The 25,828-nt window shown below is 37.7% G+C and overlaps 1 protein-coding gene across 2 annotated transcripts in view; it reads right to left on the minus strand.

Annotated features, from left to right (window-relative positions):
* ASZ1 (ankyrin repeat, SAM and basic leucine zipper domain containing 1) overlaps positions 1 to 25,828 on the minus strand; it is a 35,846-nt gene that overhangs the window by 2,024 nt on the left and 7,994 nt on the right. For both annotated transcript variants that reach the window (XM_053977844.1, XM_053977843.1), the window contains exons 4-12: positions 23,947 to 24,058; positions 16,866 to 16,977; positions 16,491 to 16,625; positions 13,950 to 14,062; positions 11,250 to 11,325; positions 10,833 to 10,889; positions 5,878 to 5,990; positions 546 to 651; positions 20 to 133 (exon numbers count right to left, since the gene is read on the minus strand). In XM_053977844.1, the coding sequence (XP_053833819.1) occupies positions 20 to 133; positions 546 to 651; positions 5,878 to 5,990; positions 10,833 to 10,889; positions 11,250 to 11,325; positions 13,950 to 14,062; positions 16,491 to 16,625; positions 16,866 to 16,977; positions 23,947 to 24,058 (938 nt within the window). The remainder of the gene's footprint in view (positions 1 to 19; positions 134 to 545; positions 652 to 5,877; positions 5,991 to 10,832; positions 10,890 to 11,249; positions 11,326 to 13,949; positions 14,063 to 16,490; positions 16,626 to 16,865; positions 16,978 to 23,946; positions 24,059 to 25,828) is intronic.

Consider the following 25,828-nt stretch of genomic DNA (forward strand, 5'->3'; position numbering starts at 1 on the left):
CTCACTCACACACACCCACCTCCACCACGAGGTCCTTCAGTTTGCCAACTTCTTCTCCCAACTTTTTAACACTGCAAATCACGTCTTTGCAGACTTCAATATAACATTCAGTTGGTGCCCACTGCAGTACCATCTGTTAATAATTACAGTTATTTGCCATAATTACATAATTGTAGATTTTAATTTAGTATTCTACAGTTCGTGTATCACAAAAGACATTGCCAGAAAAGGTCTATAACTGCATTTTTGCTGGGTCTTAATTGTATGATTTATGCACAATAAGCTACTACTCCCTAGCAACCTTTGTTGGAAACTTTTGTCAATTTAACTCTCCTATCAGTAGAAACATGAAGAAACAAATCTATCTCCTTTAGCTCTATGGCCTCCTTGAAATATATTATTTTTAAGAAGTGTCCTTTAGAGAAAGTGCATTGGACAGCTTTCTCTAACGATGTAATAACCAAGATGGTTGATGAATATTCATAGTTTTTATTTTACAAGGCGGAATAATGCACTCTAAATCAATATTCTGTCTGTTTGAATACCTTGTGAGAATTCTTGAGGAAATGGTTATTCATGGTCTGCACAGGAATGATCAGCTTACTACACTCTTTATCCAACTTCTGAAGAAACTTGAGCAATTCATCTTCACTAGAAAAAGAAAATATTTTGTTATTTGTCAAATGCTGTAACTTCTTGCATGCTGAATATCACATATGGATTTTCAACACTGGCTAGTGAGTTAGACATGGAGTTTCATAAGATACAAAAAAACCAGTATAATTTTAAAAGTGAGCAGGTGTGAGACATTTAACGTTTTAGCAAGTTGTTGGGGTTTTTTTTTTTCCCCTTGTTTGTCCCATCCCCTCCCTCCACTGCCTTATTTTTGAAGGACAAAATTTCTGACCTGCAGCTTACATTTTTGAGGTAGATGTGAGAGAAAAAGACTGGTTTGTACTTTGGAGCTAGGACTGAAATGACTAGGTTTAGGGTAACATAGTCTCCAACAGAGTTGAAGAAAAGAAGAATTCAGTAATATTGTCTTGGCCCTTGGATCTGGAAACATATACCTCAGAGCCTAAATTATCTGATGTTATCTATTTTAAGGAAATTTTTTACTTGGTGCTCAAACACAAGCAGGAAGTCAACTCTCAAAATTAGTTTGACCCATGTCTCCAAGAAGTGGAGAGAAGGATAGAAAAATTTAACAGATTATTTTCAGCTTTAAGTTTCTAGAACTTCCACATGACACTGACTCAGTTTTACTGGAATGTCAGAGAATTTTAGTCATAAGTCATGGTGCCAGCCAGAAACTTGTTGCTGCTCACCAGGAAGAGGGAAAGAGGGCAAGGAAGAAGATCATCCAATTGCTTTTACTGAGTGAGCTCTCAAATTCTGAAACTCCTGAGAAGTCTCTGTATCTCCAGTAGGAAAGTTTCTGCTAACTCTAAGCTATTTGGGTCAATAATAGGCAGGGCCAAAACAGAGACAATTTCAAGTTCCTACTGCAGAATTTCTTGTTCTGCAAATCCATAGGATCTGCATAAACTAACTCAGACTCCAACATTCCCCCATTCCCTAGGCAATATGCTATTAAACCTAAATGCAACATACTCACAGCACTTGCTTCTTTCTTCTGAAGGCAAAAAGGTATCCACGAAATTTGTCAAACAGCTAAACTAAGCTACATGCCAATGCAGTGCATGTATCTAAATGGAGATTGAATTTAGGTCATTGAGCATCATAGTGTGCTTTCCTTCAACTTTGGGGACAGGATCATTGTGAGTAAAATTTCTGCCACTGCTCAGGACATCTGTGATTTGCAATAGTGCTGAACTGTTAAGACTTTAACATTTAAAACAGAAATATATAGAAGCATTAATAGGTATGCTGGAGGTTTAAAACCAGTACCGGACATGGTTTTCATGAAAATGGAAAAGTACAAAAGCTTATTAGTTTGTTTTTATAAAATAAACTACTGCTTGTTTCAGAACAATGTAACTGAACTGAGTATTTCAGGAAAAGAGCCCAAACACTAAACATCTGGAGATAGTCTGAAAGCTTCTCCCATATTACCATAGTCAAGTCATAATCATAAGTATTTTCTTCTACTTAGATGACTTTTTAGCTGGCACCTTTTGTGTTTCATTACAAAGGAAAGTATCTTTTGGAGTTCTGGAAGGATTCTTGGCAAATATAAAGTATGTCATGGGCTCGAATTAGGGAGGGGGGAAAAAGAAAAACATTTATTTCATCATACTACTTCACTACACCATAGTCCTTTAAAAACTCCCCATTTTCATATAATTTTATACCTGTTCATATAATTTTATACCTCTTATACTTAGAAATGGAAATAATGTATTCAAAGAATAATCACTTTAAGAAAGAATTAATGGCTGTCAAAACACCAGTGGCTACACAGTGCTGGACACTCCGTAAGTTTATAATCAATCAGTTCAAGATTTTCTACTATGTTAGTTTTTCTATGACTTAATGACTGATTCTCCTTCTCAGAGAATGACTTTGAACAAGTGAGAAGTAAAATCTTTATATAATAGCATGTAAACATAGCCAAAGATTTTAGTCTAAAGGTCAGATGCCTAGAATACATGTCAGGCAATTTTCTACAAAACTATGCGGTGCTTGCCATAACTGAAGTGCTGTCATATTTTGTGTACTTCAAACTTTAATTAATCAATTATTTTCTGCTTTTGAGAACTACATATGACCTAAACCCACACTATACTAGGAATAAGATATGTCACTGGTGTGTGAGACTGCACCAGATACTGTGTGGATATTTCATTGTATTTGGCCACACACAGTGAATGGATAATTTTTTTGTGTTTCTCTGCTTACTCCCTCTGTTCAAATTTTTAAGCTGCTCTGCTTGAATGTATGTACTAAACACTACTGTGGAACAATCTGAAAAAAGCATACACTTTAACATGAAAATGCCTAAAGCTTAAACTGGGCAAAGTCCCCTTAAACTGTAGCTTATTTTTGCTTGATGAAGAGTCAACATCCATTTCCAAAGGCACCCAAGAGATCCCTGGTCTACCACCTCAGCTCAGCAGCAAAGCCTCTATTTTAATACAAATGGTTCAGATGCTGTTATCACACTGGTTTATATCCTCCTCCATGCTGGAAGTTTAGTTCTTCAGTACTGCAGCACATGCACATATTTGCAGGATTCTCTTTTGAAAGTACACAGTTGTTTTGATGGAGAATTACAGAATCATAGAATATCTGGGTTGGAAGGGACCTTACAGATGATTTAGCTCCAATCCCTCTGCCATGGATAGGGACACCTTCCACTAGACCAGCTTGCTCAAAGTCCCATCCAAACTGGCCTGGATCACTTCTAGGAATGGGACATCCACAGCTTTTCTGGGCAACTTATTCTAGTACCTCACTACCTTCACAGTAGAGAATTTCTTTCTTACATCTCATCTAAACCTGCCCTCCATCAATTTGAAGCCATTCCCCCTGGTCCTATCATTACATGCCCTTGTAAAAAGTCTTTCTCCAGATCTCTGGTAGGCCCCTTTTAGATCCTCTCTCCTCCAAGCTGAACACCCCCAAGTCTCTCAGCCTGTCTTCAGAGGACTGGTGCTCCAGCCCTCTTGTTCATCTTTGTGGCCCTCTTTGGAACTCCCTCCAGGCTGATGTCCTTCTTATGCTGGGGGTCTTGGAGTTGGTAGCAGTAGTCCAGGTGGAGTATCATGAGAGTGGAGTAGACAGGGAGAATCCCCTCTCAAACTGCTGGCCACTCCTCTTTTAATGCAGCCCAGGATACAATTGGCCTTCTGAGCTGCAAGTGCACATTTGTTGGGTCATGTAGAGCTTCTTCCAGGAGCTGAATCTGATGATCCTTGTGGGTCCTTCCAACTCAGGATATTCTGTGTTTCTGTAATTCTCGTCAACCAACATTCCCAAGTCCATCTCCTCAGGGCTGCTCTCAATCCACTCTCTGTCCAGCTTGTACTTCTGCTTGAGATTGCCCTGACCCAGGACACTTACACTTGACCTTGTTGAATTTCATGCACCCACCACTCAAAGCTGTCAAGGTCTGCCCTGGATGGTATCCCTTCCCTCCAACACACCACACAGCTCTGTGTCATTGGTACACATACTGAGGGTGTACTCAATCCCAGTCTCCATGTCTCCAGCAGAGATATTAAACAGCACCAGTCCCAACACCAACCCCTGAGGAGTGTCACTTGTTACTAGTCTTCATCTGGACATTGAGCTGTTGCCCACAACTCTTGCCCAGTGTGAATATCCAGCCAATTCCTTATCTCTGAGTGATCTCTGAATGAAATCTCCTCACAGACCAAAAGAAACATCAAAGTCCTCTATCAGGACACGAACTCCCTGCTCTTCCAGCCCATCTCAGCTGTTCAAGAGCTTCCTCAAATGCCTTGTATGTCCTCCCAAGTCCGACAGCTCAAACTTTGTATTGTGATGCAAAAACATTCCTCAAGCAAGCCACAAAGTCTCTTTTTCATAAACACAGTAATGGATAAAGATACCAGCACTGGGAGCAATCAGTGTATGAATGATTGGTTGGGAGTAGAATGCATACTGGACAGTTTCATGGAACTGGGACTCTAAAGACAACTATGGCAGGATGACATCATGACATGACTGCTAATGCACAGTGTCAGTGCAATTCATTTTCCTCCAAAGCACAGAGACATGTACAGATTGAATTTGAACCCAAGCATATTCTTTAGGCCCGTAAACAACATAGCTAACAGGGACTGTAACCTTACAGCATTTAAGTAGTACAGACAGCTCTCACCAGTATTTTGGAGAGGGAAGGGATATCTAGGAGAGTACCAGTACAGCTGTCAGATCACTAGTCAAGAGGGAAATACACACACTTCATAGAGGAACTGAACCTTTACTACCTAATCCATTTTTAGTAGCTATACTTCTATAAGTTGGAGAACTAGGAAGAGGAAAGATATGAGCATGGAATTTAAATTGAGGTCTAGGTGTGTCTTCCAGAAAAAAAAAAAAACCAAACTTACATATAAAGGATAAAAGATTTTAGAAATCTTAAGGCTCCCCTGTACTTACTATATACTTCATTTTTCATTTTGTGCTGGATGTGGAGTGCTCTAGCAGTGCTTAGGGAATTTAATAAGTTTAATAAGGTTGCTAAGGAACATACCTCTCAGCTTGGGCCTGGCTTCTATGGTACTGCACAAGACTATACTAAAAGTGTGAGAGGTGTTGCAGAGCTGATGCCTTTATACTATACTAGGAAAAAGTACCAAGTTGGAATGGGAGTCAGAAAGAGTAACACTTCCTTAAAAAATTTTCCTTACAAACCTACTGATATATATATATATATATATATATATATATATATATATAATCTACGATAAGGAAAATAGCTTCTAAACTTCTTAATTGGCAAGATAAAAAAATGAGATATTTTAGAAGCCAGTTAAAACTGCTTCCAGTGGAAGAGAAAAACAATGAAAAAATCCGGAATCTAAACAGAAGTAGCATTTATGATTTAAAATACACATGTACAAGATATTATTTTACGAGTTGAAAATTAAAGGCCTATGCAGAAGTTATATGCATCTCTCCCTCCCACAATTTTTTTATTGCATCTTAAAATCAGACAGATTTGACTGGAAGGCTAACAGAGCCTACCTTGTCTAAGCTCCCAACCTCTTTGTGCAAAACAGAACCACCACCAGCTCTCATAATCTACTAACTTGCATATTCTCATGAATGTTATGCATTAAGGGTAAGGTGTGAGACAATTTTACCTCTGAGCCACAGAAAATAACACGGTCACCTTAAATTGTTAACATTTCACTTCCATTTCCTTAGATATATTGTTAATACCTCAATTCCAGCTTCATAATTTCAGAGATGTCTTCAAATTTTTTTTCTTCCACTTGCAGATCATTAATAGCATCTAGGAGTTTCTGTTGATCTCCAGGATTTGTAATGCCAATCTTAAATGTAAAGAGTAATTCCAAATATGATTTACTTTTACACTTACTAGACATAACAGTATAGCAACACATTTCACTAGTTTCTAAATATTAAGATTTAAAAGAAATTCTTTTTAAGTTATTGCAACCAGCTACAGTGTATGTAAGTGACAAAGGAAAAAATAAAACCACAGAAAATATTCAGTGATGCAGAACAAAATGACAAGAACTGCCAAACTGAAACTGCACAGGATACTCAGAAAATCTGTTTAGGGTTTATTAAAAAATAATAATAGCAGTTTGCCTAAGTACCCCTGTCTTGTCAGGATGTTAGGCTTTCCATTTCAGAATTATCTGAGTCATCTCTGACAGCAAGATAACAAATCATCATGATGGTGATACAGCATTAACTCAGAAAGAAACAGTGGAAATTATCAAATCTGCATCAAATTTTAGAGGAAAACATCTTTTTTAACTAAAGGAAAACAAAAAAAGATACATACTATGTAACAGATTCTCCAAGTGATGCCTGGAGCAGAAAACACTGGCAGCTGTGCTATCCACCAAGTATCCCAGATTAAATTGTAAATCATATTTAAATCCTAGACTGAGAGTTTTCTTGCAGAACACATAATGAAAAAGAATAGTTCATTTGTTAAAAAATAAATGCTTTTGTGGCACATTCAGTATTTCCCTTGCTCATCTGACAGGCTGCTGTGCAACACAGGACTTCTGGTATTAGCAGCCCTAACATGCTCCTCCACACAAGTGAAAAACCTCTTACTTTGCACCTAAGGCACCAACTGAATACCTGACTCAACAGGAGTAGACCAATCCTGCATTTGAGACTGCAAGGATCTCAGAGTCTCCAAACCTAGACTATATGGGACCCTCACTGATATTCTGTGGACTTGAAGTTACCTTCTGCACTCTCAGAAATCTGGAAGATGTTAGTGTTTGCAGTCTCCCAGATTTCTGTCAGAAAGAGTTTTGAATGAACAGCTGATAACTCACATCAAATCGACATTCAAGGGAAGAGATTGTGCCTATGGAAAGGCCTGCTTTTTTCTGTGACCCAATGTTATGAGACTCATTGTTCACTGTGTATAAAACTGTCCTTTAGATTCTCCATCAATTAGAGCTAAAAAATAATTATGGGCTCACAAGTATACCTTTAAACATATCAAAACTATGTTAAGTTTATAGACAAGTAAGTTTTTCAGTAATGAAAAATCCCAACAAGATTCATTGGGAATTTAACTACAGGTGTCAAGAATTTTTGAACTTTTTAACAGGTTTCCATTCATTCCTAAATGAATTCTACTGAAGTCTTTTTAGCAAATATCCCTAGCAGCCTTAAGATAGAAAGATCCGAGTTTCGTATGAATAATCTGCTTCACTCGTGTTGAGCTGTAAGTTTGCTCAATTCATTAGTTTTCAGGTTTGACCTGTGGAGCCCTACCTGGTATGAACTAATATTTTCTTAAGGCTTACAAAGCATTACAGCAGTCATTTTATCATGAATAAGTAAGCAGATTTCTACCAAAGCAGTTATTATTGAGGAATTAAAACTATCTTGCTTAAAGTAGGATCTATTGTGAAGACTGCCTTTGCTTTTGACTCCACCTTCTCATTCCTGAAACTAGCAAATCAGGATGCAGCTTTCTGACCAGCATATCAGGAAGATGGACTTTGTTCCCCTAGAAATAAAACATTGTTTTGTTCTTCTGCAAATGGATCACTGAACACCACCACATATTGAAAATATTTCTCAGGAAGTAAAGAATGTGATAAATGTCACTATAGATAAAGCCTTCTACCACCACACTGATTCTGCATTTAGTGGTAAAAGGTGCAGAACTTAAGAGATCGAAGGTTGAAAGATCAATCCAAACTACTTCCCAATTTCTAGATAATCTCTGCAACAACACGAAGTGACCCAGAACCTAACTGTTCATGCAGTAATGACTGCATGGAACAACCACAGTGCAATAAGCCTTTCTTGATGGATAAGCGAATTTTTAAGTTGGTGTTGGTTCACTTGTGTTCTGCAGTCCAAATTATGCAAGTATTATTGTGAAGTGGCCATGTTTAAGAATGTGCAAGTGCTGTACAATGATTTACTCATATCTGTAAAAGAGACTATATGCACTCTCAATTTTAGCCAGATCAACTCTAGGAACATCTATTTTATTCTTTGCTTAAATACATATAAGGCAGCCCTTCAAAATCCAAGCCCCAAGTTCACTCCAGCATGAATATGACAAGAGGTGAATAAGATAGCTGCAACACATGAAAGATGATACACTGCACAGATAAAACCAGTGGAGCTATGCACAAACTCTTACATCAATGCCACTTTGCCCAAGTAACCACTAATTTTAATAATCTGACACATTTTTGTCAAATATTAAGTGCTTTTTTTCACAGAGTGGGGGCAGAGGAATGAGTCCTGGAACTGTGATATAGAAGCACGTAGACAGATAATTATCCAATTATGTAGTTAAAGTTCTAGATTATACTTTGAATTTTGATGTATTATTCTAAATTAAATTAAATGTAAGAAAGAAACCTTTTTAGTCCTAAATGCATCCAGAAGAGAAATTACTTCTGTTGCTATCTTATCAGAAAAATGCTTAAAACAAAATAAAAAATGTGTCATAAGTAGTGCAGACAAAAACCTCCAAATGTTGAAAAGACATGTCCCCGTATATTGAACACATATTTGCCAGGATGGAATAGTTTATAAGCTTAAGGAATGCAAGGATTTCAGCTTGAAAGACTCATTGTTTAGGCTCTGTAGTAGAATACAGATAAAGATATTTACAGAGAAAATATCTTCCTATATTGTTTGATGGAGGAAAGCTTATCATGTTAATGACAGGATTTCTCCCCAGTTCTCTGGATACAAAGCAGCCTGGTTCAGAGGCATCCATCAAAGGTCATCATTAATCTTTGTAGTAATAAGATCCAGGCTCTTTAAAACAGCTGGCTGTTAGCTGAAAGTCTGCCATCACAGTAAAAACTTTCAAATCTGAAGTTACAAGGAAACAGATTAGATTTGTTCTATCAGCAGCGTGGGGAGAAACCGTTAGCAGAGTTCTAAAACAAGACTGCATAAAGTATTTTGGATAACTTATGAAGAGCTAATAAGCCAGGAGTGTTATGCCATTTGTTAACTTCTCAACTGAAGACTCACTAATTAATTTATGTCCATGCACAAAGCATGACTTATTTTTCAGGAACTGTTTCCTGCTGTTGCAAAGTTAACAGACAAAGCAATTCAATTCTTACAGATATTATCTTCCTGTATAGAACCAGCTGATCCCTGTAGTTATTTCAGTTTGTTAAAGCTTTTCTGTTTTTATAATAGCAAGCCTTGAACAATTTAGAACACTGAGACAGAAGCTATAATTTTGAGTGAAATTACACCTCTTTGGAGAGGGAACCATAAAGCTTCAAGGAACCACAGCCGTTCACTGAAGTCCACAATTCTCTCCTCTTCCACAATGTTCCCTGCACAAAAAGAAGCAGTACAACAATACCTACTACAAAAGCAAGTGATCAGTATGATCATACACTCAGGCAGATTTACAGTTTAATGCAATCATGCCCAACACAGCAGATCACACAGTAATGAGAAGAAATCCACAAGAGTCTCCTTAAAGGACAAAACTACTATCAACACAGGCTTTAGAGTTCCAAAAATCGCAGGACACCAAGATGCAAGACACCAATGGTCTGGGGCTTCAGAAAAGCAGTAACATCAAAACACACTGACATGTCTTCCAATATTTTGCCCTAGATGAACTCTTAAAAGTCTCTTCATTGACCAAGCTCTATATGAACACCCCCTGAGAATACAGAATTATTTGCGAGTTCTGTCAGAAAAATTAACTACTCAGTTACAAGACAAAACATCAAGCAAAACAATCCTTGCTGACATCCACTCTAAAGGAATACAATGTTGGATCCAGCTGCCAGAAGACACACCTCCTTGGTACCAGGATTAGGAGAAAAAAAGCTGACACTAAGGACATGGCTAGCTCCAGTACAGGGAGCAGTCTTGAAGCGGCTGTTTTTACGAAGTGTCTTTGGAATGCCAGACCAGAGATTCCGAAGTTCCCCAGTACAAAATGCTCAGAAGAATCCTGCAGCCTGAAATACTTACATTGTTCCAATGAGGCTCCTATAATTGAATTTTATTATAGCATCCTCCAGTAAGCACAAAAAGTCCTTTCACTTCCCACAGGAAAAAATCCAGCAAGAATAAAGAAAAGCAACCACCACATCTCAGCTGAGAACTGAAGCCTTGTAATAATGCATCATTTAGTCAAAAGACCAACCTTTGCAAACAGCAAAAGACTGACCTTCCCAGCTGCAGTGAACTGTAAGAAACAAAATCTTCTCTTTTCGCCCTTTTTCTGGGGCAGATAAGGATTTACAAACCTGCTTGGGGTACAAGATTCTACAATTTAAGCAATTCTAATGTAAGAGAGCTCCTCTTTCTCCAACAAAAATTACCACCTCATGAAGGAGGACCACATCTAAAGTAGTTGTTTAGTACTATCTACTGTTTATCCTAGCACTGACTTCCCTTCAGAGAAATCACAATTAAAAACTAAAAATGGTAACAACTAACATTTAAACTAGAACTATTTCCTCCTCATCCCTGATCACTCGTTCTGTGAGATTACATACTTCAGAAAAAGCCTGTCTGTATTCACATTAAAATTCAAGAAGTTGCAGAAGATGTTGAAAGAATTCTTGCAAGGTTGGACATTTATAATGAGAAGACAAGACATTAAAAAACATTTTAAAAAGATGACAAAGTAAAATTAAATTCTAAAGTAGTAAACTGACCTGTATTAAGTCATCTTTTTGCATGGTCAGAAGTTGTCTTAAAGCTATATCTTGTTCCTGTATAAAACAAAGGGGTTTCTGCCATCAAAAAGAATTTCAGAATAAAACAGTTTCAACTTGATTTTCTTCCCCGTTTTACTTCAGTTTCCAGGAACAAAACCAGCTACAAAACATCATTATTGAAGCAATGAAAGATCTGTTTAGCTTAGAACCATCAAATGTTGTGACTAATGCACATAAACAAGATATCCAATTTAGTCCACTGCAGTTTAACTTCTCATTTTATAAAAAAAATTATGTTTAAGGAATTTATTTGAATTAATATATTAATGGCAATATAACAATATAACTTTTTTTTTAATGCAGTAGGTGCATTTTGCTTTTACTTCACAGGTAGCAAATATACCACAAAATTACCTGCAATAATCCTCTAATGTGTTCCAGACCAAGACCATGTAAAAACACTTCCATGTCATGAAAAGTTGAATAGGAACTGTAAAGATAATTAATGAGATCGAAGTTAGAAACAGTGGATAAAAAGAGATGAAAAAAAAAGACATCCATAACAAAATGTTACAGAAAAGCTCCCCAGACATAGCACTTGTGAGGAACCTGAAGTTGCACACACCTGCTGATAACTGAAGTACCTTATAAGCATACAGCTTAATCTATCAAAAATTTTTAGATGTCTTTTCTGTCTAATAAGTTGAATTGAGACCAAAGGGAATGACTTTCATACATAAAGATAATTTTAAGTCACAAAACATTCCATATGAATGTTAAACTTGGGTCACAAAAACCTGAAAAAAATGTGGAAGTGGAGTTAAGGAAGATAACTATCTAGTCTTATCAGATAATATTCATATTAATTGGATTCAATTCACAACTGGTACCCTTCCCATTCCAGTTAACCCAAAACAGTTACCAAGAAAACAGGACTGTCTGTAAATAAAAATTGTGGAAATTACTCCATCAAAAAACTTGCCAGAAGACTACTGTTCAGAAGGTAGACTGAGGAAGTAGTTAACACTGAACTATAGGTTCAGAGTTTAACATTTATAAACTAATATAAAATATCAATTTTGATTCCCCACTCTACCAAGGGATATAAAAGCATAAGAGGAAAAATAACTAAACAGCTTTCAACAATCAGATGAACTGTAATCTGAAGAATTAAACAGAAGAGCAAATCCTACAAAATCCTGAAAGGACTACTCCATTTGCTACAATGAATCTTTTGCCAAAATCCTGAGTTATGAAACACTTTGCTCTGTCTTATTGTAGGCCCTGAAATGAAGGTCTGCCTCTTCTTCCCCTCAAAGACTGAAGGAGCATCTTGAGTGCCATCACACAGCATGTGCAGGGCAGCCAGGGAATCGGGTCCTGTTTAATAGTTTATCAATGATCAGGATGAAGGGATCAAGGGTATCCTGAGTAAGTTCACACATGACACCAAGCAGGGTGAGAACATTGATCTGATGGAGGGTTACAAGGCTCTGCAGAGGGATCCGGGCAGGCTGGATCAATGGGCAAAGACCAGTTGTATCACATTCAATAAGGCAAAGTGTTGCATGCTGCCCTTTGGTCTTAACAATCCCATGCAGTGCAACAGGCTTGGGGAGGAGTGTCTGGAAGGCAGCCCAGCAGAAAAGGACTTTGGGGTGCTCAAGGACAGCTGAATATGAGACAGCATGTGTCCAGATGTCCAAAAAGGCCAATAACATCCTGGCTTGGATCAGAAATTGTGTGGCCAGCACAACTAGGGAAGAGATTGTACCCCTGCACCCAGCACTGGTGAGGCCACACCTCAAGTTCTGTGTCCAGTTCTGGGCCTCTCACTACATGAACAACATTGAAGAGTTGGAGCATGTCCAGAGAAGGGCAACGGAGGTGGTGAAGGGTCTAGAGAGCAAGTTGTATGAGGAGTGGCTGACGGGGTTCTTTAGCATGGGGAAAAGGAGGCTCAGGGGAGACCTTATCGCTCTCTATAACTGCCTGAAAGGAGGCTGTAGCCAGGTGGGGGTTGGCCTCTTCTCCCAGGGAATCAGAGACAGGACAAGAGCTGACACAAGGGAGGTTCAGGCAGGACATCAGGAGGAATTTCTTCACTGAAACAGTGGTGAAGCATTGGAACAGGCTGCTCAGGGACAGGTTGTTGAGTCACCATCCCTAGAAGAATATAAGAAATTACTGGACATGGTGCTTAGTATTAAGGTTTAGTTGTTGTGGTAGTGTTTGGTCAAGGGTAGGCCTCTATGGAAGTGTTTTCCAACCTAAATGATTCTAGGAGTCTAAAAACAGAATTTGGTGAGGTTTTGCCTGAAGTACTCTATCTGAGACTACCTCACCGTGAACTGCTACCCTGTGAACTGCCAGCAGACCATGAGCCTAATGCTACAAAACTTGAGCATTCCAAATTCAGCAGGACTGGCTCAGCATGGGCAATCTGACCAATCTGAACAGATTATGGGCACCGCAAGCTGTCTTTTTAAGACCACGCAGCTCAAGAACGCAAGCAGATAGTTTGTTGAGGACTTCTTAGCCAAGTTCTTGTACAAAACCATATCAGAAATCTTTGAAGTTGCTGAAGCAGATGCTGATTTCAGGCATAGGGCACCTTCAAGCCTCAGGGTCAGGGGCATGCTCTGCCAAAACTTCCAGAGCTTAACTAGTGTTCGTACTTAATGGTGACTCTCCAATTGATTCAAGTAAAAACAAAAGGGTATAGCTCTTCTTAGTGGCAATGAAACTGAACACAGGCATTCAGCAAAAGCATCAAAAATTTAACATCAAATGAAGATAAGCACAGAAGTATGCAACAGGGGAGCATACAGATTTAACAGAGCTAAAATGAACTGAAGTGACATTGGACCCTGGTTCTCCTACACTTTACACTAAATGAGAGGAAAGAAAAATCTAGAGCATGCTCTTTGTTTTTATTGCCAAGGAACTTTGCAATCTTGAAAAAATGGTAGTACATTAATATACTTACTGTGGACTCTTGGCAGCACTCCAAAAAAGACACATTATGTATCAGAACAACTTAATCATTGATATGAACAAATACAATCTCTTAGGAATGTTTATAAGCTAAAATTACACTCCAACTGTATTTACCCAACACTGTGGTCAGAGACAGCCGTCAGAAATTTGCAGATAGCCTCTTGCTCAACTGTTTTATGGTATCTCCCTTGCAAGTGATTTGCAGCCAACGAGAGCAAACTAAATATCTGGAACAGCCAAAATGAATTAATTATTATTGAAACTCAAAATGTATAAAAAATACACGAGAGTAAGATTACAATCAATTTCTACTTACAGGGAACATGGAACATCTGCCACTTCTCTAAAGCATACATCTATAATGAGAAGTTAAGACTAAGAGTTTACCAAGAACGTTTCTGAATTAACCAAACTCCAGCACAATGATGAACACAGAGCACAGTGGTGTCTATCATATCATCTAAAAAAACCATCTGCCACTACAGAAAAAGCCAAACACCAACATAGTATTTTTTGCTGCTTGTAGACAAGAATTCTACATACCCAATGCAGTAAGTTCTCTAAAGAACAAAAGCCATATGACTTTTTTAACATCTCCACTACCAGTGCATATATAAACATAAGATTTATCAATTTACAACTGATAATCTAAGTTAACTATATCTGACAGACAGGGGTTCTTCTAACTGATTAAAGAAGAAGCCTTCTGGTAGGCATCACCATGCAGTAGCGATGGATTGCAGACGTTGAACTGCCTTCTGTGTGGGTTTTGAGATAATTACAAGAAAATTCAGCAAAATAAGTAGAACCTCAATTAAGCTAAAAGAATGGTGAAACAACTTGCCTGGAATTTAAAACTGGACTGGCCAGTTTTATACACATATACAAGCATGTGGGTTGATCCTGGCTGGAAAATAATCCCTACTGAGGCTAGCAGGATGGGGCAGAATGAGAAGGGTAAAAGTGAGAAAACTTTTCATGGGCTGAGACGTGAAGGGGAACAAAAACCAAAAAAACAAAACAAAACCCAAAAAAACAAAACAAAACAAAAAAACCAAAAAAAACACAAACAAACAAAAAAAAAACCAAAACAACAACAAAAAAAAAAAAAAAAACACAAAAAAAAACCCCCAAAAGCTAAGTGATGCAAAAGCAGGCACTTACCACCTCCCACCAGCAGGCCAATGCCCAACCACTGCCAATTTTATTGCTGAGCATGATGTTATAGGGCATGGAATACCCCTTGTGTGCTCGAGTGAGCAGCCTAGGGCTGTGCCCCCTCCCAGCCTCTTGCTCACTCTCAGCCTACTTGCTGAGATGGGGAGCAGAGTGAGCAACAAAGATGGCCTTGATTCTGCACAAACATGGCTAAGCAACAGCTAAAACACTGGTGTATTATCAGCCCTGTTTTGGTCACAATCATAAAACGCAGCACTATAGAGGCTGTTGGGAAGAAAAATAATTCCCAGTCAAAACCAGAATAATACAAAAGAAAAATATTTTCCCTCCCAGAAACAGTTTCTGCAGATATTGTCTGTATGACAGCCCCTTGGGCTGTCAACAGACTGAAAGCAGACCCTGAAGCTGGAAGAAGCTCATGACCATTAAATATTTCAATACCATCTGCAAGACTTTGCACCAATTGTGTGGAAGTTAGCACTTCAGGTCAAGAGGCAAGAGCCATCTCTCAAGTGTGACAAGCCTGTATTCCCTCCATGTCGGAGAAAGTCATGTTATAAGATTATATGGCTGCAACCTGCTGAACAAGTTGTTTATCAAAGGCAGAAGGCATTTGTAACCCTTCTTAGTAACCTGAGTTAGCAGATCACTGAGCCTCAGACACAGATCTTGCTAACTTTCACTGACAGCTCTGTGCATAGTTATCATTTTTGCTCCTGCCAAGCCCTTGAATCTGGCAGGGAAAAAAAAAATAGGTAGGAAGCTGTAAATTACAATTCATAAGAGTGAATGATACATTTTGGAAGAGCCAGTGTAAAAAGTCACATCATTGGTAAGAGCAACTCAAAACAAAATACACAGGAATATGGTCTAACTGATCCACCATGTATCATCTGATAACAGCAGTAAACATTTATTTTAGGAGAATACATGTTGTCTTCAGTAGCTCTCTATATTGGTAATAAGCAGCTGCTCTTTCCATGATCTGATGGCAAATTTACATTACTTAACACCTTCCTCCAGAGAATTGACTTTGAAAATGGCCAGTACCAACTACTTTTTTTTTTGGCTTTAGCCTTTTCACTTCCAAACTCCATGAGAAGCTATACTCTACAAATCAGTTTGATATTTGCATTCTCTCACATACTTTGGCAGATAGGTTAGAACACATTTTCTACTTCTCGTATCAACACTGTAAACATTAATAATCCCTTGTTTTGTATTCTACATCTAAAGTCAATGATTCTGAAAGAATAAAGAAAAAAGGTTCCCCAAACACTACAATATAGCCTTTACAGCACCATGAAAAGCTGTGATAGAACAGAAGATAGTCTGTCATAAACATAACAGCACTAGTATTCAAGTAGCTGCTATTATGTAGTTATTAAAGTAGTATTTCTACAGAAAATTATACAATTAATGAACACACTTTTGACACAAAACACAGAATTTGCATTTCTAAGAGAAATTAAATACCTCTAAATGTTTATTGATTTTTGCTAGCTCTGCTGCTGTTTTTTCATCCTTGGTCTGTAGATTTTTGTCAGCTCCCAGCTCAAGTAACTTCAAAATGACACTTTTATGTCCATGCTGTGCCGCCCATATTAATGCCTGCAAAGAACAACTTTGCTTTACCAATTTTACATATGAAGCAAAACCCAACAGTTTCAATCAATAAAGCACAACCCAATATGGAGACAAGGCAATTAATGCAAGAGGATTTCAAAGGAGTGTTAAAGCAGACAATTCTGAGAAATGTTTCTCAGAAAGCTGTACTTTGAAACAAGATAGCAGGTACTCACTTTTAAAATTTTTTATCATTAAATACAACACACAAAATAAATCACTTACTGTATACCCATTTTCATCTTGGGCATTTATGTGTGATCCATGAGCGACAAGAAAAGCAACAACACGAGGATAGCCTTTTCTAGCTGCGTACATCAGTGCAGTCATTTGCTTCCTGAAAGAAAAGGTGAAATCAAGTATGTCAAAATGCAAAAAAAAAAAAAAAAAAAAAAAGGTGGCACACTCCTATTTTCATTTCAAAAAATTATTTTTAAGATACGCAGCCTAAGTGATGTGTTCTACATGCAGAATAATTTCAATCCAAAGTTTGGAAAAAATATGCAGTTTCATTGAGGGCAAGATGTAAATCACAATCAAGTACTTAAGAGAAAGAATATTAAAACCAAAAACTATGTTCATAAATGCAAAACCCTCTCTAGTGGAATCAGTCTAAGCAAAATATCTGTATCTTTAAGACCCTGCAGCAGGGGACCTTGTGTGTGTGTGTGTGTTTGTGTGTGTGTGTGAAGGTTGCTTTTATGCAGGAGTTTTTTAAAGCTCTCCAGCAAGGTTTCTTGGGTCTCTTCCCAGTGTGGTATTTGCACGCTGCCTGATTGATCTGAGCATTACTTTGCTCAGGTAATGGCCATTCTCTTGTTTTTTTCCCCCTTGGTTCAGAGAAACTGCAGGAGCAATCTCTGAGCTACCGTGAAGATGAATTCTGCAACTGCCTGTCTGAAAAACCAGGTGGGCACCATGCTGACAGAAGTGGAGCAGAGTCACCCTGCTCCAGCCCAAGACACTGTTGACTGCATTGAGGTGGGGAGAGGATGCACTGAGTAGCTCCAGCCCAGCTGTTTCACCCGTTGTGCCCACTCAGCGGTGTGCCTTGCCATGGGGAAGCTCTTTGTCTGCTGCTGGAACAGCTGTGTGAGGCTCCTGCCTTCCAGGGAGGGCTCTCCACCATCTTCTCACTCTGTTCTACAAAGCCTGAAGTTCTCCTGCTGGGCTCATTTCAGGAACACATACTTTTCACCATTTTGGGTCTCTCTTTGTTGCAGTGGGGTATGAGGTCTAGCAGTTATTTACTTTTTTCCCCCATGCCTTTTGGCATTCTGTTTGTTAATAAACCACTGTTTTTTCTCTTTCATCTATTATTATTCATATCTTATTGGTGGAAAGGGATTGTTGGAATACTTAAACAAGATGACTCATTCCAAAGTGTTCTCCTTCTAAGTGTCTCAAACCAAGATATGATGTTATGCTTCTAGAGATGCTTACCAGATGAAGCCACTAGGAAATATTGCTCAAAAGCTTCTGTTTGCAAAGTATCTTTCCAGATGCCTGACACATTCTTTGGTGGAATAAGATTGCAGAATTAAGGAAAAAAAAAGGCAGTATTGGAGGAAGAAGATTGTAGAGTTTCTGGTTGCTACTAAGTAATAAGATTTAAGCTAAAATATTTTACTACTGCTGTTTAATTAAAATCTATTGTATTTTAAAAAGCAAAGTTTTTAATGAAAAATATTATGTACTGCTTGTGATGTATAGCTCCACATCAAAAACCTACTTTCTAAAGATTATACTATTTTGCTAGGATATACCTAACTGTTCTTCCCAATACTGGGTTTCTTAATAATAAGGTCATCAACCACTAGAGGGATCCCCAAATTCATGTCTTAAAGCAACTGCCTTAAAATTTCTGCCTCCTTCCAGAGAGTATTGCTAGAACTAAGGCTTTGCACATCTTTCTTTTCATACAAGGATAATGTTTTGTCTTATGTAAACACAGTTATAATTGTACTGAATGAAATCCAGTAATGTTACAAATTTGAAACAACCTCCTGCTAGGGGAAAAAGGTCAATGACACAGAGATAAGCAAAATGAAAGGTAACCAGACCTTCAAGACATACAGTCAACAACATAAAGGAACTTGGTAATGAAGCAAAAAGACTTGCATCAGTCTAGAACTTAGATCATCAACACTGCAAAAGTTCTGACTGTATGTGAGGAGACATTTCACCATCCAGCACAGTTAATCAGTGGAACTGATTGCTCAGAGAAGTTTCTTAGTCTCCATCTTTAGTGGACTTCAAGACCAGTTGACCCAATTTTGCATCAGATACAGCTTTAAAGAAGTTGGACTAGAAACCTCCTGAAATCCCTTCTGACATGAATTACCCTGTGAACCTATGGAGACTACTATAAAAATAGAGAAAGACTATAATCTCCATCTTCAACTTAATAACTGATATCCATATATCTCACTATCTCTATAGGTCTCTATAGAGCTGTCTATACAGAAATCTGTATTTTGAAGAATGAGCAGAAGTTGATGATAACCTAATAATTTGTAGCAACAAAATTCAAACTTGTTTGCCCAACATGGACACTCACTCCCACACTTCTTTCTTTTCGGTGGTAGGTAGCCTGTGACTAACTTCCCATGCCATCACCTTTGAAGTATTTACCATTCACATCTGACTGCAAAACCAGTCCAATCACACCCGATTTCATTTTCATTTCTCCCGCTCTCAACTTTTTTTTTTTTTAATTTTGATACTACTTCACAACTATCTTCTGCTTTTTCAAAGGAAAAATACTAAACAAAAGCGCTGAGGCTACAGAATAGTCTTTTCTCCAAATAATTTGGTGTAGTTATAGCTGTATAGTACTGCAGCCATGATACCTGAAATTAACCCAAAAATTCAATGACACTAAAGACACCAAAAGAACTGCTCCATTTGCAAGTAAAACTATATAAATACAACATTTAAAAAATCCATCAACATGATTGTGCAATTAGTACTGCAAGCATTCAATTTTAATGCTTGAGTTTTAATTTCAAAGGCTACAAGCTGTTTCAGGATAGAAACACATGCATTGCTGCACAAATTTGCACCTCTACATGCAAGGGGGTGCCCTGAGCCACCCCATAAAAGCAGCATCCATTTAAATGTACAGCCACAGGAGGGAGACAAGAGCATTGGAGAAAACAAACCTTGTTTTCCTAACCCTGCAACGAACCCCCAGACTACAACAGCAAGCTTTAACATGGCAAATCCACTGTTTCCTGCTTAAGTTGGAAGAGAAAGTAAAGGTATTGGTACATCTTACTGCAATCTAAAAATGTTCATAGAGAGTGTAGTGATAATCATCTAGACAGATGTTAAGAATCCTTTCATAATTTTGAGGAACTGCTGTGTTTCAGCAGTCTGGTTTGCAGGTGACCTTGTCCAAACACACATTAAGTCCCTTTGTATGGTACAATTTGCCACATGCCATTTTTCCATATTGAATATGATACTCAAGTCATAGTCAGTAAATAAATAAAATATTAAAAGGCATATAAGCCTTTTAATTGTTTAATTAATAAATATCTAACTATGTTTGCTTCCAGTTTTGCAGCACCTATATAAAAAGCCAGGTCTTATGGAAATGAAGAGAGATTTTTGTTTGTTTATTTGTTTTTATCTTTAGAGTCACAGAAAATTCTGAGTTGGAAGGGGCCTACAAGGATTAGAGTCCAACTCCTGGCCCCACACATGACAAGCCCAAGAATCACATCACATGTTTGAGAGCATTGTCCAAATGCTTCTTGAGCTCTGTCAAACTTGGTGCTATGATCATTTTCCTAGGAGTCTGTTCCCATGCCCAACTACCCTCTGTCAGAAGAACCTTTTCCAATGTAAGCATCCAATGTAAACATCCTCTAACACAGCTTCATGTTCCAAGTGTCCCTGCTTTTATATTAAGACTGGAGAAAAAGATGGAGAAAAAATGGAAGCTTTTTTAGTTTTTGGGGCCATCCCAAACATTGTATGTGACATGTACACGTAGATACAACCAGAAGTTCTTACAGGCTCACTTTACCTTGTGGAAAAAATGGGGCAAAATTTATATCACAAGACAACAAGCTGACTAGAACAGACCTACTACCCTGAAGCCACCTATCCTGGATAATCAGGAGCCATGACAGAACTGGTGATAAAGTTTTATCTCCTAGATGGCAAGCATCTGACTCAAAAATGTATTGAACAGCTGTCTAAACTGGATCTGTGGTGCAGAATTCACTGCACTTGACAAGCAAACATGCTTGTGTTTGGGATCACGATCTCAAGCAAGACAAATTTCACCTTCCTGGAAAATTTCGTAAGAGGAAGGAGAGGAGATGTCTCCTATTTACACACAGGTTTCTTTCCACTGGGGAGACATCTATAAAAAATTCAGTATTTCAAGTTGGTAGTCTTGACAATTTTTAAGTAAAGACTCATAACTGGATACGTGTTTACTAACTCGATCAGTGTATCAGTAATACTAGAACAAATACAGCAGGTAGAAAACAATTTAACCCAAAGTTTATTCTCTATCTTTTCTTATTGAGATCCCAAAGCAAGGAAATGATGCTGCAAGACTATTTTAGTCTATTGATCTGTAAACTGAACAATTCTTCAGATAAACAGGAAGCATCTTCAGAAGCTTTTGGAGCCAGTTTCCCCACTCCACTGCTGCACATTAAGCCTGGAACTGAGAAATTAATTGGCAACAGTGTGTTCACAGCAACAGAAAATAATCTATTTGCTCATTTTCTGGCTTAGTGGGATTTAGTGATGAAGTGGGAAATCCTATATAACAAGCAATATTGGAACATACTTTCGTATAACTTTAGGAAAGCACTGCAGGTTAAAAAGATTTCAGGCCTTACAAACAGATAAAGTATATAATTTACATTTTGGAGCCAGAGGAAGGTGAATGACATGAGATAAGCAAAACAAATTTCTCAAGGTAGCACTCACTTAAATGGAGCATTCAGGCTATAGTAGCTCTACAATGGCTATTCAGAGCAGGTCTTACAATGCCTTCTTGTTTCACCTAGTCATTACTCTACTTGTTTGACTTTCAAAACCCTTTAGCTAGCACTTATGCTTTGACACACTACACTCTCATCAACAAAACTGTTTTTATAGCCAGTACTCAGTTTCCAATTCTGATTTAACAAAAATATCCTAAGTTATGCTACTGAATACCTTCTGCTCAGAACCATATCCCCTTGCAAAGAACCCATCTACCTATCCATTCCTAAACTCACCTTCTTTCTCACTAGTCCTTTCCCACTCCATACACACTTGATAAATTAGACCCACTCCCTCCAAGTTTCTGTGTATCACCTCCAGATGACATGAAATAAAAAAGCCTACTGATTGCCCTGATGGAGCAACAGAGAAAGGATAAACATTAAACCCTGCTTACATGAAGGTTAAGTATTCTGCTTTGCATTCACACACATTCCAGTGGCTGGTGGACAAAAGAGAAGCTTCCTAGAATCATTCTGGTTCTTACATGCTGAGAAAACCAAATAATGAGAATCTTAGGTCTTCACCTGCGGAAAGCTGATCACACAGGAAGTACTTTCACAATAATCTCAACTCACTGACAATTCTTGATCACTCCCACAGAACATCCTGCTTGCTCTAATGAAACAGGTGGAATGGGACTGCAGTGCCACAGAGAGGGGTGTTTGATCCCTTATCATCACATAAGGCAGTTTATTGTTTTTATTCTCATTTCTGAACACAGATCAAGAAGTCCATGAGAAACAGCAGCTGTTGTCTGAGCAGACCCAATGATGGAGTGGCATGCACATATTGTCAAATACTGGAAAGGCATAAAGGCAGCTCAAAGGTTTGAGATTATAAGGCCCGGATTTTTCAAGCCTCTGCTTTTATTTAGCACAAATATGACATTTCTGATTGTCATTTAATTTATCTTTTCATTTGAAAAGATTACTGCTGCAAAAGTGAAAAAGCCACAACCGTATCTGCTGGATGCATGAATAGGTCATGTTAGCACAAGGTCTAAGGACACAAAGAGGTAGTAAATACATCTTTGTATATAAAGATCAACCATGCAAAACATATCCTAAGTTTATAAATAAAATTTAAAAATTAGAATTCCTACCTCTTGTGTCAGCTTTCACACTCTTTTCCCCCAAAGCTTAGCCAAAGGCCTGCAGCTCTGCACTCTTGCTTACATTTCCAAGACACAAAGATAATAATGCAAAGACTTCCCCTATCTTTTAAAGCAGGATGTTTATTCTAACATCCAGCTATGTGACAACAACATTATGTAATTATTTCAGAGTATGTAGCTTTCTCTTCTCTCATGAACAATTTTTAGTCTCTCTGATAATAATAAAAGAATGGCATTTAAATTTGGTACCAGACATCAGCTGCACTTCAGCAGAACTGTTTCCTCCTTGTTTAACAGTACTATGCTCATAGCAAGGTTCAGGGCCTTGAGTAACTGAATTCTACTATGGAAAACCAAAGGCCTTCAATTCCATTCCTTTTAGAGAACTACTCAGTCTATATATCCCAGGTAATATGGTGAAAGAGGTGTGGTATAAAAAAAATCTATTAGATGAAAACCCAGTTGACTTAAGTGGTATTTTTTTATCAGAGGCAAGACAGTTTATCCTGGGGTCAGTCCAGAATTAATTTCTTTTTGATGTAAAATGAAACATTTCATCAGACTGTAAAACTACAGACATCTCACAATGCACTGCTTCAAACCGCTGAAACACAAAGTTGTAACTGAAGGACACTATTACTTGTTTCTAAAAGGAGCTTAACCTCTTTTATCCAAATTATTCCACATTGCAGTGGAATAAATGTATTTTACTTACGGAATTTTGTTTTCCAGAGGAAGCACTCTGTGAAAAGAATATAGCCAGATATCCACAAAAAAGTTCAAAAGTAGGATATGAACTTAAATAAAGAATGAATTGATTTGACTTCCATCCCTATGCAGAAGAAGCAATATGATTTAGGAAAGGCAGAGGACATATTTCTTGCCCTTATACTTCAGTCAAGTGAATAATTAAGATTAATTTTTATTTTGTTCAGCTGAAAAATATACTTACAATTTGATAAAGCTGATCACAGTCTTATTTATTCAGATTAACAATTGTACTAAGAGGTATATGTTTCTGGGTACTCATCTTGTCTTATACAAACAGCAGTGAAATTACAAGAAGTACATACACTTCATCTTAACCACCACCAACAGCTATGTCTATAAACACGTCTCTGTATAATAATATTAAATTCTGTACTGTATTTACAGGTGTGGGGTTTTCAATACCTGCAAGCAAGGTTAGGGTCAGCATTCCTTGATAAAAGCAGTTCGACAGTGTTCAAGATGTTTTCCTCTGAAGCTTGTGCAGTACACGCTGCCATCAACACAGTGTATTTATCTGTTTGGAAATTTGCAGTAAGGGAATTACATATGTAAATGTAAATACCATGCTAACCCAGAAGTTCCTTTAAAGTCTTTATATTTGCTATAGCTGCTACTGAGATTTTGATACTCTACAATATTTGGAAAAGGCTAACAATCTTGTTTTCCTGTCTGTGAAAATCACTAGAATGATCAGGTAAGAAAAAGGCACCTGAGGAGATACTCAGAAACATGAGAGTGAATCACAATAGTAAAGCATCTACTCTACTGAAGCTCAGAATAGCTTGAAAGTACCCCAAAGCTGCAATAGGAGCTTAACTATAGATGCTTATTTCTCAAAACACATTTCTCCACACCAGTAGATTCACTCCCTCTTCCTCCGCTCCAGTAAACACAAGTAACAGCTGCAATGGATAGAAAAAGGTACACGAAATGCATTATGAACACATAGTGACACCAATTCTGGTGAGAACAGAGGCCCATACAAAAGACACTGGAAGCAAAGGGGCTTCCTGATAGGTCTTAATGAGGAAGAATTCAATTTATTAACTTACTATGGTCCAATAGTGGCAGGAGAAATATTGAAAGTATTGGTTTAGATGTGGATTTTAAGAGCATCTACACGGTCCATAGGAATACCAGCATATTTACTTCTCCAGCTCTGAAATCAGCTGAGTGTTACATACCACCTTGGCTCACAAATCAAAACTGTACAACTGCTGTTTGCACACAGAATGTGGGAAGCCTTCTTTCCCATGATTACCATGGTTTCCGTCTGGGAAACATAGCACCTTAGTTAGTTGGCCCCAGAGTCATTTAGAAGACTGCCATTTGAGTAATTGCCCATTTCGTTTACTGCACAAACTTGTTCACAAGTTCCAACATGCCTTCATCCATTTAAGAAGTACAATTATTAGCTGCACCTACTTTATATCCTATCAAGTGTTACAACATATTTTCTAATTTTTTTGTAGAAATTTTAAGACTGTGTATAATTAACATCTTCATTCTTCAATGACGTCAGGTCTAATTATATTTAGACATGAAAAGTTTGTTATGTGCGTTACCTCCACTGTTCTCACCACTTCTTATCCTCCACCTCTACAACTTAATTCTACATTTAAATTAATTTGGTTTTTAAATATACCGTATTTTAATTTTCAATCGCCTTATGTAGAAATTACTTGATATGCTGACAAATTTTTACTCAAAATGTTTAATCTGATTATTAACTGCAACATGAATGGAAAGACAGCAGGACTTTAAATAAAGCACTGTTAGTCTGGGAATGGTATTTGGGACGAACCTGCAGCTGTATTTGTATTCATTATCTCAGGCAGTGACAAAGTGGGAAAATAATTTCTTTTAGCCTACCTATACCTCATACATGTGAACAAGAGACGAAAGGGAAGAAACACCTTGGAATTCCTAGATTTCTCTTTTACAGAGAAATCTAGGAATTCCGAGGTGTTTCTTTCCTTTCCCTTCCCTTTACCTAGATTTCTTTTACAGAGAAATCTAGGTAATTTTATTGGTAAAAGACTGCAAAAAATTTTATGTTCAGACAAAATGAAAACTCCAGCAGTTTTGGTGAAATTATTCCTCAAGGATGCAACATTTTGAACTCATCACACAGTAAATAATATATATGTTCTTGACTACCAAAAAGGTTAAAATTAAGTAACTAGTTATAAAGAATGACTGAAGAGTGACTCAAGGTGATTAATAGTATAGCTCTTTTTTAGGATTATAAGCATTCAAGAGTTATTATTATAGGATCACTTGT

This window comes from Vidua macroura, chromosome 5, assembly GCF_024509145.1.
Source record: "Vidua macroura isolate BioBank_ID:100142 chromosome 5, ASM2450914v1, whole genome shotgun sequence".
Classification (NCBI taxonomy): Eukaryota; Metazoa; Chordata; class Aves; order Passeriformes; family Viduidae; genus Vidua; species Vidua macroura.